Source organism: Emys orbicularis, chromosome 6 (genome assembly GCF_028017835.1).
Source record: "Emys orbicularis isolate rEmyOrb1 chromosome 6, rEmyOrb1.hap1, whole genome shotgun sequence".
NCBI classification, from domain to species: Eukaryota; Metazoa; Chordata; order Testudines; family Emydidae; genus Emys; species Emys orbicularis.
This window is the reverse complement of record NC_088688.1, coordinates 5,545,782-5,562,680: the sequence shown is the minus strand read 5'-3', so window position 1 is coordinate 5,562,680 and position 16,899 is coordinate 5,545,782. Positions and strand designations below refer to the sequence as shown.

The 16,899-nt window shown below is 52.3% G+C and overlaps 1 protein-coding gene across 1 annotated transcript in view; it reads right to left on the bottom strand.

The window, feature by feature from the left end:
• The window catches only part of NOL6 (nucleolar protein 6), a 60,571-nt gene that overhangs the window by 29,527 nt on the left and 14,145 nt on the right, over positions 1-16,899 (bottom strand). The window contains exons 14-21 of the mRNA XM_065406314.1: positions 15,966-16,114; positions 14,961-15,036; positions 11,242-11,382; positions 10,244-10,361; positions 9,859-10,013; positions 7,063-7,226; positions 5,091-5,243; positions 3,358-3,455 (exon numbers count right to left, since the gene is read on the bottom strand). Of these exons, the coding sequence (XP_065262386.1) occupies positions 3,358-3,455; positions 5,091-5,243; positions 7,063-7,226; positions 9,859-10,013; positions 10,244-10,361; positions 11,242-11,382; positions 14,961-15,036; positions 15,966-16,114 (1,054 nt within the window). The remainder of the gene's footprint in view (positions 1-3,357; positions 3,456-5,090; positions 5,244-7,062; positions 7,227-9,858; positions 10,014-10,243; positions 10,362-11,241; positions 11,383-14,960; positions 15,037-15,965; positions 16,115-16,899) is intronic.

The following is a 16,899-nucleotide window of genomic DNA, read 5'->3' as shown; positions in this document are numbered from 1 at the left end:
CTGGGCTGTCTAGGACACTAGGATCTCCATTTGTCTGGTGGTTGTATAGATCAGAGCAGTAATTTGTCCACCTATTGATGATGTCCTTTTCTTTTGTAAGATTGTTCCCTTCTTTGTCTTGAATTGCGTTAGCTTTGGTCCATCTTTCCTTCGTCAGATCTTTTACAATCTGGAAGGCTCGTTTGCTATTTTTATTATTGATACACTCTTCAATTTTAGAGCACTCTTTTTCAATCTGTATCTCCTTGGCCACCTTCATTCCTTTCTTGATCTTTCTGCCAATCGCTCTGTACTGATCAGCTCCCTCAGTGCTGTTCTTGTCTCTTGAGTTTCTTCTAATGTCTCACATTTGTAGTATTTCATTTGTGACATAAGGTTTTGTCTTCTTACGGAGTTTCCCAAGAATATCCATTGCTGCCTCATTCATTACAGCGTTGGAATTGTTGGTCATTGTTTCTACGTCTTCCTCTAGAGCAAGCAGCGGAGCAAATTTTCCACTGATCATTGCTTGGAATGACTCTGCAATGCTTCGGTCTCTAAGTCTTTCTGAGTCAAACTTGATTCTGGTGAACTTTGGCCTGACGATTTTCCTTAGCCGCAGCCAAAAGTTTAGCATCACAAGGTCATGATCACTTCCAATATCAGCACTAATACAAGTACTGTAGTGCAATCTCTTATCATGAAAGTTGAACTTACACATGTAGAATTAAAGTACAAAAAAAACCTGCATTCAAAAATAAAACAATGTAAAACTTTAGACACTACAAGTCCCCTCAATCCTACTTCTTGTTCAGCCAATTGCTCAGACAAACAAGTTTGTTTACATTTGCAGGAGATAATGCTGCTGGCTTCTTGTTTACAATATCACCTGAAAGTGAGAACAGGCATTCGCATGGCACTGTTGTAGCCGGCATCGCAAGACATTTTATGTGCCAGATGCACTCAAGATTCATATGTCCCTTCATGCTTCAACTACCGTTCCAGAGGACATGCGTTGATGCTGATAATGGGTTCCACTCAATAACCATCCAAAGCAGTGCAAACCGACGCATGTTCATTTTCATCATCTGAGTCAGATACCACAAGCAGAAGGTTGATTTTCTTTTTTGGTGGTTTGGATTCTGTAGTTTCCACATCGGAGTGTTGCTCTTTTAAGACTTCTGAAAGCATGATCCACACCTCGTCCCTCTCAGATTTTGGAAGGCACTTCAGATTCTTAAACCTTGGGTCGAGTGCTGTAGCTACCTTTAGAAATCTCACATTGGTACCTTCTTTGCATTTTGTCAAATCTGCAGTGAAAGTCTTCATAAAACGAACAACGTCTGCTGGGTCATCATCCGAGACTGCTATAACATGAAATATATGGCAGAATGCAGGTAAACCAGAGTAGGAGACATACAATTCTCCCCCAAGGAGTTCAGTCACAAATTTAATTAATGCATTTTTTTTTTTTTTTTAAACAAGCATCATCAGCATGGAAGCGTGTCCTCTGGAATGGTGGCCGAAGCATGAAGGGACATATGAATCTTTAACGCATCTGGCACGTAAGTATCTTGCAATGCCGGCTACAAAAGTGCCGTGCGAATGCCTGTTCTCACTTTCAAGTGACACTGTAAATGCTGCCCGCCTCTTATTATCTCCCATAAATGTAAACAAACTTGTTTGTCTGAGCAATTGGCTGAACAAGAAGTAGGACTGAGTGGACTTGTAAGCTCTAAAGTTTTACACTGTTTTGGTTTTGAGTGCAGTTATGTAACAAAAAAAAATAAAAAGATTTGTAAGTTGCACTTTCACCATAAGGCCATTGCACTACAGTACTTGTATAAGGTGAACTGACAAATACTATTTCTTTTGTTTGCCATTTTTACAGTGCAAATACTTGTAATAAAAAATAATGTAAAGTGAGCACTGTCTACTTTGTATTCTGTGTTGTAATTGAAATCAATTTATTTGAAAATGTAGAAAATCATCCAAAAATATTTAATAAATGTCAATTGGTATTCTATTGTTTAACAATATGATTAAAACTGCGATTAATTTTTTTCATCGCGATTAACACAAAAAATTGAATCGCGATTAATCAACAGCCCTAAAAATAATACCAACACCTAGCTCCTATATAGCACTTTCCATCCACAGATCTCAAAGGAGGTCAGTATCCTCATCCCCATTTTACAGATGGGAAAACTGAGGCACAGGGAGTGGTGATGACCAACCCAAAGTCACCCAGCAGGCCAATGGCAAAGCCACGAATTGAATCCAGGTCTCCCAAGTCCCAGTTCAATGTCCTATATTATCATGTCCACACAGCATCCCTGGTAGCGGTGCTAGCAAACATGACTCACAATGAATAGACTAGAGCGCGGGTATTGCCTGGAGGCAAACTATGTCCAGGAGGAAATGAGGTAAACTCCTGGGAAATCAGAGACAGCTACACCAAGAGATCTAAGCAATAAAACACAAAGAACCTACCTTCCCCCACCCCCAAACACCTGGGGGATTAAGACATTAAAACCTACAAGGAAAAAAACAGAACAAGAAACCAGCCCACATCCCAGGCGCTTTGAGTCCCAGCTAATCTGCTGCTTGGGTTCCCAGCTAACCACTCCAACGAGGAAGGCATTCCCAGACAGAGGGAGCTTTGGTGACTGGTCACAGGATACAGAGGCTTTCAGCTTCTGCCTCCAAACTGGCCCAGATCAGCAGCAGCTGAAAAGCAGCTTCTCCCAACAGCTGCTGAGTGGTCTCGATTTGGTTCCTAGCAAGGTAGCTGCTCTCACCCCCAAAATGGCAACCCAACCAGCCTCTGAATAGGCCGAGTCCCTGGCCTTTCCCCTCTTCCTGAACACATACACAGGGATGGTCCAAAGACCCTTGCAAGAGGGTTTAACTGAGGTAAACAGGACAGTACAAAGGCTTTCCTCACATGGCCCAGTCAATGCATCTGTCTCCTGCCACGGAGAGATCTCCCAGTGGAGAAGTCTCCATGGCAGCCACAGAGCTATTAGGGCCAACAGGGACAGTGATTTTTCTCTAACCTGTCCACAAGGAAGCGATGCCCATCAATCTTATTCCACAGAGCCTGCCCACCAGCCACAACAGACTCAGGCCACTTGGGTCACAGTGAGCCCCACAACTTGTGGTGGAAGGTTCCGTATACCCCATTACCAACCCCGAGCCGCCCAGTCCCCACACAGCGCCCCTGATTAGCAGCACCATCTGCAGGGCTCTCGCTGACAACAAGGCAGGCCAGGATCCGCTGGTGTCACTCATCTCCTCGCGGCCACACCTGAGCGAAGGGCAGCCAGAGGACATGCTGCATGGCGCCGTGGGCTGCGCGGGGTCCCATCGACTCACCTTTGAGGTCGGCGTTCAAGTTAACGATGAGGGGGCTGTTCTTCCAGTCGAAGGCCGTGAGCAGGTGAAGGAAGCGAAGGAAGCCCACCTGAGGGGAGCTGCGGGCAAGACAGAAACCACTGTAACGGGGTGAGAGAGAATGCGCCACCCGCACACAAAGGAGCTCCGAGCCAGGCACTGCAGAGCCCCAGCTAGGGGAGCGAGGGAGGAACCTCCTCACGGCCAGGGACCATGGGCATTTTGGCCTCTCTGGCCCATTGAGGAGGGACCGTTCATTGAAGTCAGGTGGGAGCCTCTCCCCCGGTCACATTCCTGCGACTGAAACCAGGGATGGGGCAAAACGTTCTCCTCGGTCCTCTCCATCTCCTGTGCCTGCCTCTTCCACACAGAGGCAGTTTTGTCTAGTGGTTACAGCGGGGGGGGGGGGTGGAGTGAGCCACTCTCTTAGTGGGCAAGTCGCTTCACCTCTGTGCCTGTTTCCCTCCCCATAAAACGGGGGATTATACATGCCAACACCACAAGGCAATGGACAGGCTTAATTAATGCTTGTGAAGTGCTTTGAGAGCCTCAGACAAAAGACTCCCTAGCAGTGTGTGGCATTATAAACAGCACAACTTATGGGGAGAAATCGGACCCTGCTGGGTCCTGTCGAGTCCACCTGCCCAGGGCCAGTGCAGGATTGGTCTCTATGGTATATTTACTAGTGTTTTGTTCCATCTAGTTTTAAACATGCCAAGTTTCCCCGGCTAACAAGCCAGGCTTCCGCTGCCAGCATGAAGCTCCCAACGTATGTATGGAAGCCATCTCATCAACATCATGAACCCAGGAGTCCTGACACCCATGCCCGTCTAGAAGCAGGACAGGAACAGCAGATGGGAGTAACTGGGGTTCCCGCTGTCCCAGCCTCACATTCAGCTGCGGGAAAGCGAGTGTGTGACCCTAATGGTTAAACCCCAGAGGAATGATTAGTACCAGGGGAACTGCACAGATGTTTATTCCCATAGCCCCTTGGTGTGACTGCATCCTCCAGAGCCTCCCATCCCCGACCTGGGGCACACATCCCCCTTTATCTCACAGCCCTTCTGCAGCCAGGCCCCTGTCTGCTGATACACCCTCACTTCCGAGCTGCAGCAGCCTGGAAGCTGGGCTCTGGGCTTCCATCCCCCCCCAGCCTTGGCTCCTGCGGTGGCACCAAGCTCAGGGATTCCTCCCTGGGCTTCCCCTCCTGGCAGCTGTAGTTGGGTAGCCCAGGCTTGGGGCTTTTGCCCTCTGCCAGGGTAGGCCGGGTTCAGGGCAACCCAGGCTCAGGGCTTCCGCCCACTGCTGCAGCCAGGCGCTGGGGTCTCCACTTCTGTCCCCCCCCAGCTCCGCAAACTCAGGGCTTCCTCCTCCAGTGGCTCCTGAAATCGTGAAATTGACCAAATTTGAAAACCCTCTGGCCCTGAAGTTGACCAGAATGGACCGTGAATTTGGTAGGTCCCTACTCATCGCCCACGGTGGCTCAGGGCTTTGGACCAGTCACCCATGCAGCTTCTCAGGGCTGAACTGGTCCCCAACTGCACTTCATTAATAAGCCATTAAAATCGCAGTGAGTGTGCTGGGGCAGACTCCCAGCCCCACCCTCCTCCTCTCCCAGCCCTGCCCTCGGTTCCCTCACCCAAAGCACCCCGAGAAAACAGGAGGGAGTTAATCCAACATAAAAAGCAGTGAGGCCAGGGCTCCCCGGTTCTCACCTCGGCGGGGTGAAAGGTGCTGGGTGCAGGAACAGAGACGCCGCCAGCAGATCCACGCACTCATCCGAGAGGCTGTCACTCAGCAGCTGGGCGCAGACCCAGCGCTTGGCTAGCCGGGAGGTGCCGCTGAAGGCGGGGTGTTGCTGCTGGAGCCTGCAGGGAGAAGGAAGAGAAGCAACAACATCACCTCATTATCCCAGTCACCCAAGCCACCCCAATGGCCTCTGCTTGCAGAGCTGGGAACGGATGGATCGTTTGCTGCAAGCACTGGATTTGCTGGAGTTTTGTGGAGAGGGAAGGGGGAATGGGTGAGTCTCATTCACTCTGTAGCCTTGCTGCTACAACTGCTATTACTTTGCTACTGAGAGACTGCCCAGACCCACCGGTCACCATAACTGGAGGGAAAGGTCTCTCAGATCTAGCAGAAAGCTGCCAATCAGTTCCCTACCCACAATGCACTCCTCTCTCCCGCTCCCCCCCACAATGCTTTGCCCGTTCCTTATAGACGTAGAGAACTGGAGGACCAGTTCCCTACTGTGACACTGAGCCAGAAAGGGTGACGCAACTAGCAGGCTAAATGACCCAAATGCAACCTTTAAAGACATATTAGAAACGTATGTAAATGGTAATTAGGACTATTCCTTATAAATAGCTAACATAGCCATGTCCGATAGACTGGAGCAAATCTACATTGTTAGAGAATTAGAGGTAAATATTAAAAGGTATTTGTATGTGTTTACTTATATCTTATTAGAGATTAACAATGTAACCAGATGGTTCCTGTCTGTTACTATATCTATTGATTCAGAGATTAGAAGGGATTAACAACATTTAGATGGAACTTGGGTGTAATAATACCATTACTATAAACTTCAAACAGAAATATAGACAAACTATCTATGAACTGCTTAATGGATAATTATCTTATGCTGATGAATGCAACTAAGTACCTGTGCGTACATAGGAAATAGAAGGTTTTACCTCAAAGCTGCATTGCTTCACCCAAGGAATACCTGCTGTCAAGAGGCTATTGATAGCCTGCCAGAGATCTATAAAAGAACTCTAGGGCCCTGATCCTGAATCTCAGATCTGCTTAAGCTTGGTCGGGGGAAACTTGAGTCACGAGACAGAAGCCTCCAGCTCCCGTCTGGATTGCCCTGCTATTTCCCATGGAAGAATTTGAACCAACTCTTTATATGGGCTGCCTATTCAGACTATAACCTGATGAACTGATTCTGGAAAGAAGTTTTTGCAACTCAGCAGCTCACCATCTCTACTATGAAACTGACCTAAGAACTCTATTCATATCTGTATGTACAATGATCTTTAACCAATATTCTCTCTTTTCTTTTAAAATAAATCTTAGTTTAGTTAATAAGAATTGGCTGTAAGTGCGTATTCCGGTAAGATCTGAGATATTCATTGACCTGGTGGGTAACGTGTCCGATCGCTTGGGATTGGTACGACTTTTTATATGATGAACAAGATTTTTCATAATCCTCATCATATTTGACTTGGCTGTCTGGGTGGGAGCCCAAGGCTGGGTTGCTTTAAGGGAGTTGTGGTTTTGGCTTCTGGGTAGCCAGGAAGGTACACCTCTACCCCAATATAACGCTGTCCTCGGGAGCCAAAAAATCCTACCACGTTATAGGTGAAACCGCATTATATCGAACTTGCTTTGATCCGCTGGAGCGCGCAGCCCCACCCCCCCGGAGTGCTGCTTTACCGCATTATATCCGAATTCGTGTTATATTAGGTCGCGTTATATCGGGGTAGAGGTGTATTGTAGAAGCTGTTTTGTTGCTGGCTTGGCGATCCTAATTATAACAACCACTAGTTTTGGGGATCGTCTGTCCCATTCTTTGCAGTTTGCCCTGATTAAGCAATCTCAGTGTGGCCCCTCCAGGCACCAACGGTCACACCTACCCATAATGCACTCCTCTCTCCCTGCAGGGCATACCCTCTTCCTTACCCGTGCAGAGAGCTGGTCAGGTAGGGCAGATGGAGTGTCTCCAGTTCCAGCTGCTGAGACTCCTCTGTGTCCCGGTACTTCAGCATCCCCTCTGGAGTGACCACCTCCTTCAGGATCTGGGGCTCCCTGTGGTAGGCCACTTGGAGACGGAAAACATAGCCATCCTGAGAGAGAGAGGGCAGGAGAGTGAGCCACAGCAGGTGGGGGCAGGAGCCCAGAGCAACATACACAGGCTATGCCTTGAACTTGTATCCTCAAGGCAAAGATGCAGAAAAGAAAAGTTACTTATAGTATCTGGAGGTTCTTGGAGATATGTCATCCCTCTCCATTATCCACTGTGGGTACACACGTGCTCCATGTGCCCGGAGCTGGAGAATTCTGAAAGCAGCGACTACTGGTTTGCATATGCACCCTGGCTCACCTGGTGCCTCCGACCAAGGAGCTAAAAGGCGGGGCGACCACCTCTCCAGTTCCTTCTCCACCACGAATCACAGAAGATCCGAAGCAGAGGGGAAGGAGGGTGGGTAGTGGAACACAGAGAGGGACCACGTATCTTGAAAATCCTCCAGTTATTACAAGGTAAAATAACTTTCTTTCCTTTTTTGAGTGCTGGTCCCTCTGTGTATTCCACTGTTGGTGACAGACAAGCAGGACCACAAAAAGAGGAGAGTGTGAGGTCATGGATAGCAGAGCCAAATCAAGGACCACCATTCCAGAAGATGCACCAAACGGAGGAATCCGCTACCAAGACGTAGCATCTCACAAAGGTGTGAAAGCCGCTCAAGCTACCCGGCTTGCGGATATCAAGTAAAGGCGCTTACTGAAACAAATGCCACGGCCATTGCTTGCACTCCTGTGGAATGAGCTCTTACCCCATGAGGCGGGGGAAAGACTAGACAGCCGGTGGGCTGTATTTTGCTCTGCTGAGATCCATTTGGAGATTCTTTAAGAGGAGATAGCCTGACCCTTCCCACTATGCTGACAAACAGTCTAGGAGAGTTTCTGATTGGTTTTGTTCTCTGAAAGTAAAAGGCTCAGACTTGCTGAACATCGAGGGATTGGAGCCTCCTTTCTTCTGAGGGCGAGAGAGGTTTTGGGAAGAACACAAGTAAGCGAACTGCTTGATTCAGGTGAAACGCAAACTGCTTTGGGGGTGAATTCAGGGTGTAAATGTAATGAAACCTTGTCCTTATGGAATACAATGCCCCAAACTCACCAACCCTCCTGGCTGAGGTGATGGCAACCAGGAATGCAACCTTCATGGATAGGAGAGACAAGGCGCAAGAAGCTAATGGTTCCTGACTGAGAGATGAACAGGTCCCTGGTGGTGTTCCCACACGGAGTCAAAATATTGTTCACTACAGAGTCGTGTAGCTCCCACTCACCATCAACGGCACAATGTCTGCTGAGAGAATCCGCTGGCACATTCTGGTTTCCTGGGAAGCAGACTGCCAACGCACCTGCTCCACAGACTGACCGCTTCTGTGCACAGGGGAATGGATCTCGCTCCTCCCCATTGGTTGATATAAAGGACTATTGTGATGTTGTCCATCACCACAATGGCACAGTGACCTTGAATGAGCGGGAGAAAAGCTTTGCAAGCCCTTCAAACGGCCCGCAACTCCAGAACATTGATGTGCACCCTGGACTCTCTAGATGTCCAGGTGCCCAATGTCACAACCCAATGGCCCCTCCCCCTAGGGAGTCCCCTGGGAAGGTAGATCAGCACCGTATATTGCTAACGCTGTTGCAAGCATCGCAAAGCATTTTGGGGAGGGTTAAAGGTGTGTGAATGGAGATCTGTCTTCCGTTGGTGGCTTGTGTTTGCAAGGTACCAGTGCTGCCGGATCGCCATCTGGTGCCGATGGGAGCCCTAGACTTGTGAGCTTTCTTGTCATGCTGCTGAGACTTAGGACGTACTAAGTTTTCTTGGGCTGGGCTTAGACACTTGCTCAGTTTAACCAGGGCTGAATCAGACTGCCTTCTTCAAAGTGGATTTGGAGGAAGACTTAGTCTCATGCTTATGAGAATGCTCCCTGCTCTCCTGAGAAGACCCCAACAAGAGATCTTCAGGGGTAGAGTCCTTCGCTCCTGATTCAGAACTCATGGCAGAAGGCACCCCTTGCTGAGGCAGGTCTATGTATGGGGGGCTGCCCCAGCCTGGGTCTGATCAGCCCAGAGTCCTTCGTATAGCCCACTACCAGAAACAGGGAATGGGGGTGGGGTGAGTGGAAGGAGAGCTCCCCAAGCCTGGAGAGAGACTAACTAAAAAACACTAAAAATGATCAGATAAAACTTTAAAACTCAAACCTCTAAAAGCTACTTACAGCTATCTCACTCTGTGCTCACCGATAAAGGAATAAAGCTGAAGCTTCAGACACTGGACGTTATGACCAGGACCATGCGGCAACGAGAAGGAACTGGGGAGGCAGTCGGTCCACCCCGCCCTTTGTCTCCTTGGTCAGAGGCACAAGGTGAGTCAGGGCACGTGTGCGAACCAACAGACGCTGCTTTCAACGTTCTTCAGCTCCGGGCACACGCGTACCCACAGTGGAACACACACAGGGACCAGCCTTCCAAGAAAAGGAGCTGCACGCCAGCCTCATGCCGGGTGGTGCCTGCGAACCGCCAGCCAGAATCCCAGCTCTGTGCCTGGCAATGTCAGCCGCTGTACACACCCCACAGCCCCTTTGGCTCCCTCACAGGAAGCCAGGCACAAAAGATCCTTGACTCCTGAGACCAGCCCATCAGAGAAGGATCCCTGCCTGCCCCCGCCCCAGATTCCCTTGTCTGTACCTTGTACACGTCTGTGTGAGTGGCTGCAGGCCGGCAGAGGAGTTGGTGCTGCTGGTTGAGGAGCTCGGCCAGGCGGAGGTGGAAAGCGGCTTTGACACGTTTGATGGCTTCTTTGTCCTGCGGCCACTGGCCACTCCCTTCCATGTGGCACACGACTGAGGGGTTAAAGCAGCAACAGGAACATGGTGAGCCCGGGGCAGCAGTGAAAGACCAGGTCACAATGCAGAGGGCTGGGCAGCCTAGTGGCTAGAGCAAGGCACTAGGAGCCAGGACTCCTGGGTTTGGTTCCCAGCTCCAGCACAGATGCAGGACTTCACACGTAACCTTGGGCAAGTTATTCCCCTCAACCCCCCCATGCCTCAGTTTCCCCTCCTTGCTACCCTACCTTTCATTGGGGCTATATACGCCGGGCAGGGCTTCTGAGCCAATGGAAGCAGCGACTCCTTATCCTTGATCCTCACGTGGTACGAATAATCCGGTTTCATGGGGGTTGGAGGGAAGACCTAGGACACAGCCAGACTGGAGTTTAATAGGGTGATATTGGAGAAAGCGGGGTGCATCCAGCGAGGCGGCACGTCCCTCCCAAACACGGTGCCATACTCGTGCCGACCATCGCAGCCAGCAAGAGCACGGCCACGCAAGCAGCCGTGTGCATGACACCAGCACCACACCGGTCAAGCCTCGTGCTCCAGGGCACAGGTGGGTCATCGGCTGGGGAAGCCGCACAGGAGACAGGACAGCAGAGGAGAAAAGCCACTGGGTCTGTTCCTCCGTGGCAGCTCCTAGGATGCTTGTGAGCGAGCGTACGTACAGCGCCCAACGCAGTGGAGCCTTCTCCCCGACCGGGGCCTAGGAGAATTACTGCAGTACAAATAACAGAACCAGGAGGAGACAATTCCCTATCACGGTACAGTCAGGGCACCATTCCCAGAGCTCCCAAGGTGCTGGATCACCCACCCCTGCGGTGCCACCATCCAAACTCCAGCCACCCAGGGCTGGCTTGGGGCCTAGTGCTCCCTATGGCCACATGCAAGACCTAGGTTGGCCTCCTGAACCAGCTCTTCCGCCCCTGGGGCAGGGACTGGGGAGTGCTGTGAAGGCCGGGGGCTCAGCCCCTGGAAGGGAGAAGGGGACCAAGCACTGCTCCCTAGCAAGGCTGGCTCCTCCGCCCAGGCTGGGTTTGAAGCGACAGCCGCAGCCTCAAGCCCCTTGCATTACCTCACAGCAGCCATTCCCTGCCCCCAGCCTTCCACTACCAGCTCCTGTCTCCATCACACGTAGCTCCTCACCATGGGTAGGATGTTACCCAGCCCCCCCATGCTGAGCCTGCTGGGGGGTGAAGGGGGCACAGTCATTCCCATCGCCCCCCAACGTTAGACTCACGTCCGTGTATCTGAGGGCCGGGTGGGTCCCCTGCACGGCCGTCACTGTCAGCGGCAGCCCCTCCAGGTTCCAGAGCTTGCGGCTCAAGTCGTCATAGGAGCGGACGATGCTGACCATGGCCTCCTCCCCGGTCCCTGCAGGCTGAAAACACCCCAGACGGTCAGATGGCGGTGCTCAGTCCTCCCCCCACCCCTTTGTAAGTGCAGGTGCAACTGAACCAACCAGGAACCCCTGCCCTCCACCAGGCTGGCATCCTCAACCACAGCAGCAGGGAGCTGCAACCCTCCTGCTGCTTCTCCCACGGCGCAGCTCTGCCAACTGACCAGTTCCCCCACCAACTTCTCTGCATCCTGCCAAGCACAATCACCAGGGACAGCGGGAGCAGTCTGCATACCGGCAGCTGCTCTCTGCCACCACAGGGAGGGAAAGGAGTACAAGGAGCCAAGCGCAGCGCTGCTGTGGGCTGTTCAACAGTTGCCATGTCCCACCCCAGAAGTGGCTTTTTTCAGTGGCAAGGGAAGAGATCCCTATAAAAGGCACTAAAGGAAACACAAAGAATTATACTGTACACACTAAGGGAGAAGCTGAGGAAGTAGTAAGGCGCGCGCGCGCACACACACACACACACACACACACGAAGAGCCAATAGAGAACAAATTAGAAATGTCCAGGGCAATGCAACATAGGTGCAAACAAGGGAAAAGCTACCAGGGAGAGGCACTGTATCATGGAGAAGGGAGGCACCAGTCCCTCCCGCCTCACAGCTCGGCTGTTGCATTCCATTCCGGGTATCACACCACTAGAGACAGTCACTAAGGGGGCGCTGCTCAGGGAAGAGCAACATCCACTGAGGGGGCTGACAGGTGGGACGGACAAGAGCCCAGCCTGTACAGCTTGGCAAAGCAACGACTAAGGAGACAGGCATCTGCAGAGTGTAACACCGAGGAGGGAGAGGAAATGTTGAGGGTGCCTAGCTAGCCCAGTGATGGGCACATAGTCAGCACAGAGGAGAGAGGGATTTCCATCCATCACCCTCAGGAGAGGGCCTGGACCAAACGAAAGAACAGGAACAGAGACAGATTTCAAGGACGCAGCTCAGAGGGACCGTGCTGATCGACAGCTATAGGAGGCCTGATTTTTATGGGACAGCAGCAGTGCCCTCTGCAGGACCAGTTGGTAATTGCCGATGGAAGTCTTTAAAAGGCTGCCCCAACAAAGGGTAGCAGGACGGTTTGTTCACCCTCTCTCCGCTGTCTCCCTCTCATTGCCCAATGTTCCCAAAGTCCCCTGGCCTGACTAGCAGGGGACATGCAAATAGGCAATACAGAGCCATAGCCTCGGAGGGTATGTCTACACTGTAACAAAACGCTTGCGGCACCAAATCTCAGAGCCCGGGTTAGATGGCACTGGGCTAGCGAGCTATAGAGCTAAAAATTGCCATGTAGACTTTCGGGCTCAGGCTGGAGCCCAGGCTTTGAGACCCACCCCCTTCGCAGTCCAAGCCCAAACGTCTAAATGGCAATTTTTAGCTCTGTAGGCAGAGCCCGAGTCAGCTGACCCAGGCCAGCCACGGCTGTGCTGAGGGTCTCTTATCCCAGTGTAGATGTACCCAGGCAGTGCAACAGGCTTGAAGGCCACGCTAAACGGGAATCACTGGCCTGGGTTAAGCAGCAGGTCAGAGCAGATGATTATAACTGTACCTTCTGGCCTTACTGGCTAGGAAACCCTGCACCTCAAGACCCTCCCCACCCTGCCCTTGCTCCCAGGCCCCATTTTGGATTCCTTCCTGCTCAGCTCCCAGAAGCAGCACTCATAGATGAAAGTTACTGGAGCATCTGTGCACAACCCTCGCAGCTCCTCGAATCCAGGCCCCAGCTTGCGAGAGCTATTCTCAATCCTGGCGCTAGCCTGCCATCCCAACTGCTCCCTGCCAGAGACGGGGGACATAAAGATCAGGCCACAGAACAGGTCTGGAGGCTTGGCTCAGGGTGTGGATTGGGTTTCTCTCCAACGCTGATCCAAGTTGTCTTTGGACGAGACAGAGGAATACGCTGTCCAGTTTATCGGGTGACAAAACTGACCCGCTTTACAGTGGTTTCCCATCCCAAGTGGGATGCTGTAAAAGCCTCCTTCCCGCACAGGACACAGCTTAGGTCGGAGGTAACATTAGCAGCGCTCAGAGAGCCGCCCCCAAGGAGGATGGAAAGGGCAACACGGATCCCTCTCAGCGCTACGGCTCCTTACGCTGAAAAGTGCCAAAGCCACCTGGAGACGTTTTCTCTCAGAAGACTGTGGGCCATGGGCAGCATCTAAGGGAAGCCACAGAACGAGCCACAGCAGGACCTGGGCAGCATTATGATCTCATGGGGAAGGAGTAAGGCTAAGATTTTGTCCTGGTTATTTTTAGTAAAAGTCAGGGACAGGTCACGGGCAATAAACAAAAATTCACGGAAGCCCGTGACCTGTCCCTGACTTTTACTAAAAATAACCAGGACAAAATGGAGCCCCGGGGGCCTCCGCCACCCATGGCGACTGTGAGGTGTGGGGGCCTCCGCCGGCTGACAGCTCCAGCTCCACCACCCCGGGGCTGAAGCAGAAAATGTCATGGAGGTCTCTGGAAATCACAGAATCTGTCATCTCCATGACATAATCTTAGCCTTAGTGATAAAACAAACAGCTCCGTGCAAATCTGCTTTGGATTATGGAAGTTAGAGATGGGTCCCATCAAATCCATCCCCCAGAGTCATGGCAGGACCGCTTCCGACGGTGCTTTTATAGCTTTTAAGGCAAGCAGTAGGGCTGGGTGAAAGTTTTCCATCTAAAGTGTTTTTCCAACAGAAAATTTGATTTTTGATTAAAAGATGTTTTTTCACAAAAAGCGTCTGCTTTCTGTGGAAAATTTCAAATTCTGATAACAAAAATCAAACACCCCAAAATCAAGTTATTCTGTCTAAAACCTGAAATATTTCTATTTAGATATCCTGCATCAAGAGAGTTTGGTGCCTCATGGGAGTTGTAGTTTGGTTTCCTCATGTGCCCGTTCTCCTCTAGGGGCTGGGCTCCGCAGCTGGGCTACATCTCCCAAGGACTCCCATGATGAGGAGAGATAGGGAGACTGGGAGGTGCACAAGGAGCAGGGACATGGTGAGATTATATAGCTCCTTAAAGGTGAAGATGAGGCACTTGGCTTGGATGGGGGCACAGACAGGGAGCCAGCAGGAGGTTGGAGGATGGGAGAGAGGGGACTGAACAGCTGGAGAGGACGTTAGCAGCAGAATCCTGGAGAGTGTGGAGGGGAAGGAAAGGAGGTTACAGGAACCAGAGCAAGGAAAGCTAATTGCAGACCTGGAGAGAACAGAGGAAAGGAGAAGAGGTGACAGGGAGCCCCACGGCTAGAAAAGCAGGAAGGTTCTGGGTCAGGATCGAGGGCGACAGGAGGCGGTGTTTGCGTGGGGAGCCTCAGGGCTGGAATAGCAGAGGAACTGCAGGAAAGGATTATGAGACAGCCACAGAGCCAGTGAATTTGCTGCACCGGCTCAGGGCCTCACTGAGCGTTCAGACAGGTACATTTCCTGTCCTTTTGTTAACCTCAGCATCTCACAAGTAGCAAGCCAGGAGTCCCTAGGCCCCAGAGCTACACCCCTCACACCCTGCCTCCTTCCACAAACCCCAGAGAGAAACCTCCTGTGCCAACCCTGGGATTTTAGACAAGACCTCACCTCTCGCCCAGCTCTGATCACAGACTCCAGCACAGCTCCTGAGTAGCAGATGGAGGATTCAGGAATATCTGCATGGCTACAAAGACAAACCAAAGCAAGAGGAGCTGTGAGATGCGTGGGGCCCCGCTCTTGGAGGTTCATCCTCCTGCAGAAATACCCCCCATCACTGGCGAGCACCTGCTGGAGCCCTGCGAATTCATCCCCCAAGGAAGGTTAGGGTTACGAGATGGAAGGGATCTAACACGTCGCCTCATTCCGCCCCCGCCCAGGACAAGGAGTTATCAGGAACACACCCAAAGGAACATGGGTTCAGAACTGCTGGAAGAGCTCCGAGAATGACAGGCTTGCTGGGTCCACAGCCAAAGCTCCCAACCTGCCAGCGGCACTGCAGCTGCTGTTCTCGGATCTCTGTGGGGCAGGGCTGGAAGGGACCAACAGAGCCAAGGGAAGCTTTTAGTTCAGGGTGAGGGTCTCGTTTTTGGACACTAGGCCTAAACTGCCAATTGCAGATGTCCAGAGCACTGGGTGGATGAACCCCCTGCACGGATACAGCACCTGCCATCTTAAGGTCTCAGAGAACTTTACAAGAGGGTAAAATCCCCCTTTTAGAAATAAGGAAACTGAGGCACCGAAGGATGAGGCGACTTGCCCCCCACCCCCAAGGTCACACAGAGCCAGTGGCAGAGCTAGGAATAGAATCCAGGAGTCCCTCCTCCCACCAGCCCCGGCTGTATCGACGGGGTAACAGAGGCTAATTGCCGGCATCCTCCTCGAGGCTCAAACCTCACCCAGTTACCCCTGTCCTGAGCCCAGTGACTTGTGTCTGAGAACAGCGTAAGTCTTGACGTGACATGGGGTGACCCCCATCCGCACCAGAGCTGGGACAGCCACGCAGAGCGAACCCGGTTCCAGCCAGCGGCTAACCCACCAGCTGACCCTCCCGCTCCACAGCGTCCCTGACCAGGCAGCGCGGCGGTCGCTCCGGAGCCACCATACCCTACTCACAGCCACAGCAGGTGCTTGACAATCTGCTCAGGGATGAGGCGCTTCTGGCACATGGTTTCTGCGCCCCACACCACGGCCTCGCAGATAGCGCCATCCTGGAACCGCCTCAGCTCGGACTTCTCCCCCCAGAACTTCCGGAACTCGGCCGCCTGCGGAGAGAGGGGTCAGAGCACCGCTTAGGGGAGCAGGCCGCGGGTTCAAATGCAGCCCATAGCAATTGCAACCGACAGCTGGGGGGGGGGGGGGGGGGGGGGGGGAGGAGATGCTCAGATTGTGCCCTGGGGCACAGCAGCCACTAACATGGACTAAGCAGAGTCGGGCACACAGGGGGCTTGGTAGGCAGAAAGAGCCTGCCAGGGAGTGACCACAGCCCCCAGCTCTATTCCAGTGATGCTCCAGACCCCTGTATGCCCAGGAACTGGCTAAAGCTGATGCAGCAGAGACCCCCCAGCCCGTGGAACTGCTTGAAGGCCTGAGGATTTTCCCTGTTATGTCAGAGTTGGGTCCAATCCTGATCCGCCCGGGGGTGGAGGAAGAGATCGGGTGCAGGGTCTCAGTTCAGCTCCATCGCTCCTCTTCCGGACTCATCCCTTTGAGCGCGTGGCCCCCCCTCTTTGCAACCCTCCCCTGGCGTCCCCTCCTCCAGCACAAACACAACACTGCGTCTTGCTCCCCGCGCCTTAGCCCCGCCTCTCCTATCGCCACCCACAAACCGACAGCAAGGGCTCAGCTCCCCTCTCTGCTTTGCCACTGCTGCCTGTCGCGGTGTCCAATTTCCCTTCCGGCACCGTGGCGCTTCCTCCCGGCCTGCCCCTACGCCGGGACGGCGCTCCCTGTAAACACCCGCAAAGCCGCCACGCCGTCCTCCTTCCGGCCCCTCTTTAACTCGCCCCTGCTGCCATGCCGACACAACGCTCAGCAGCCCGCGTGCTGG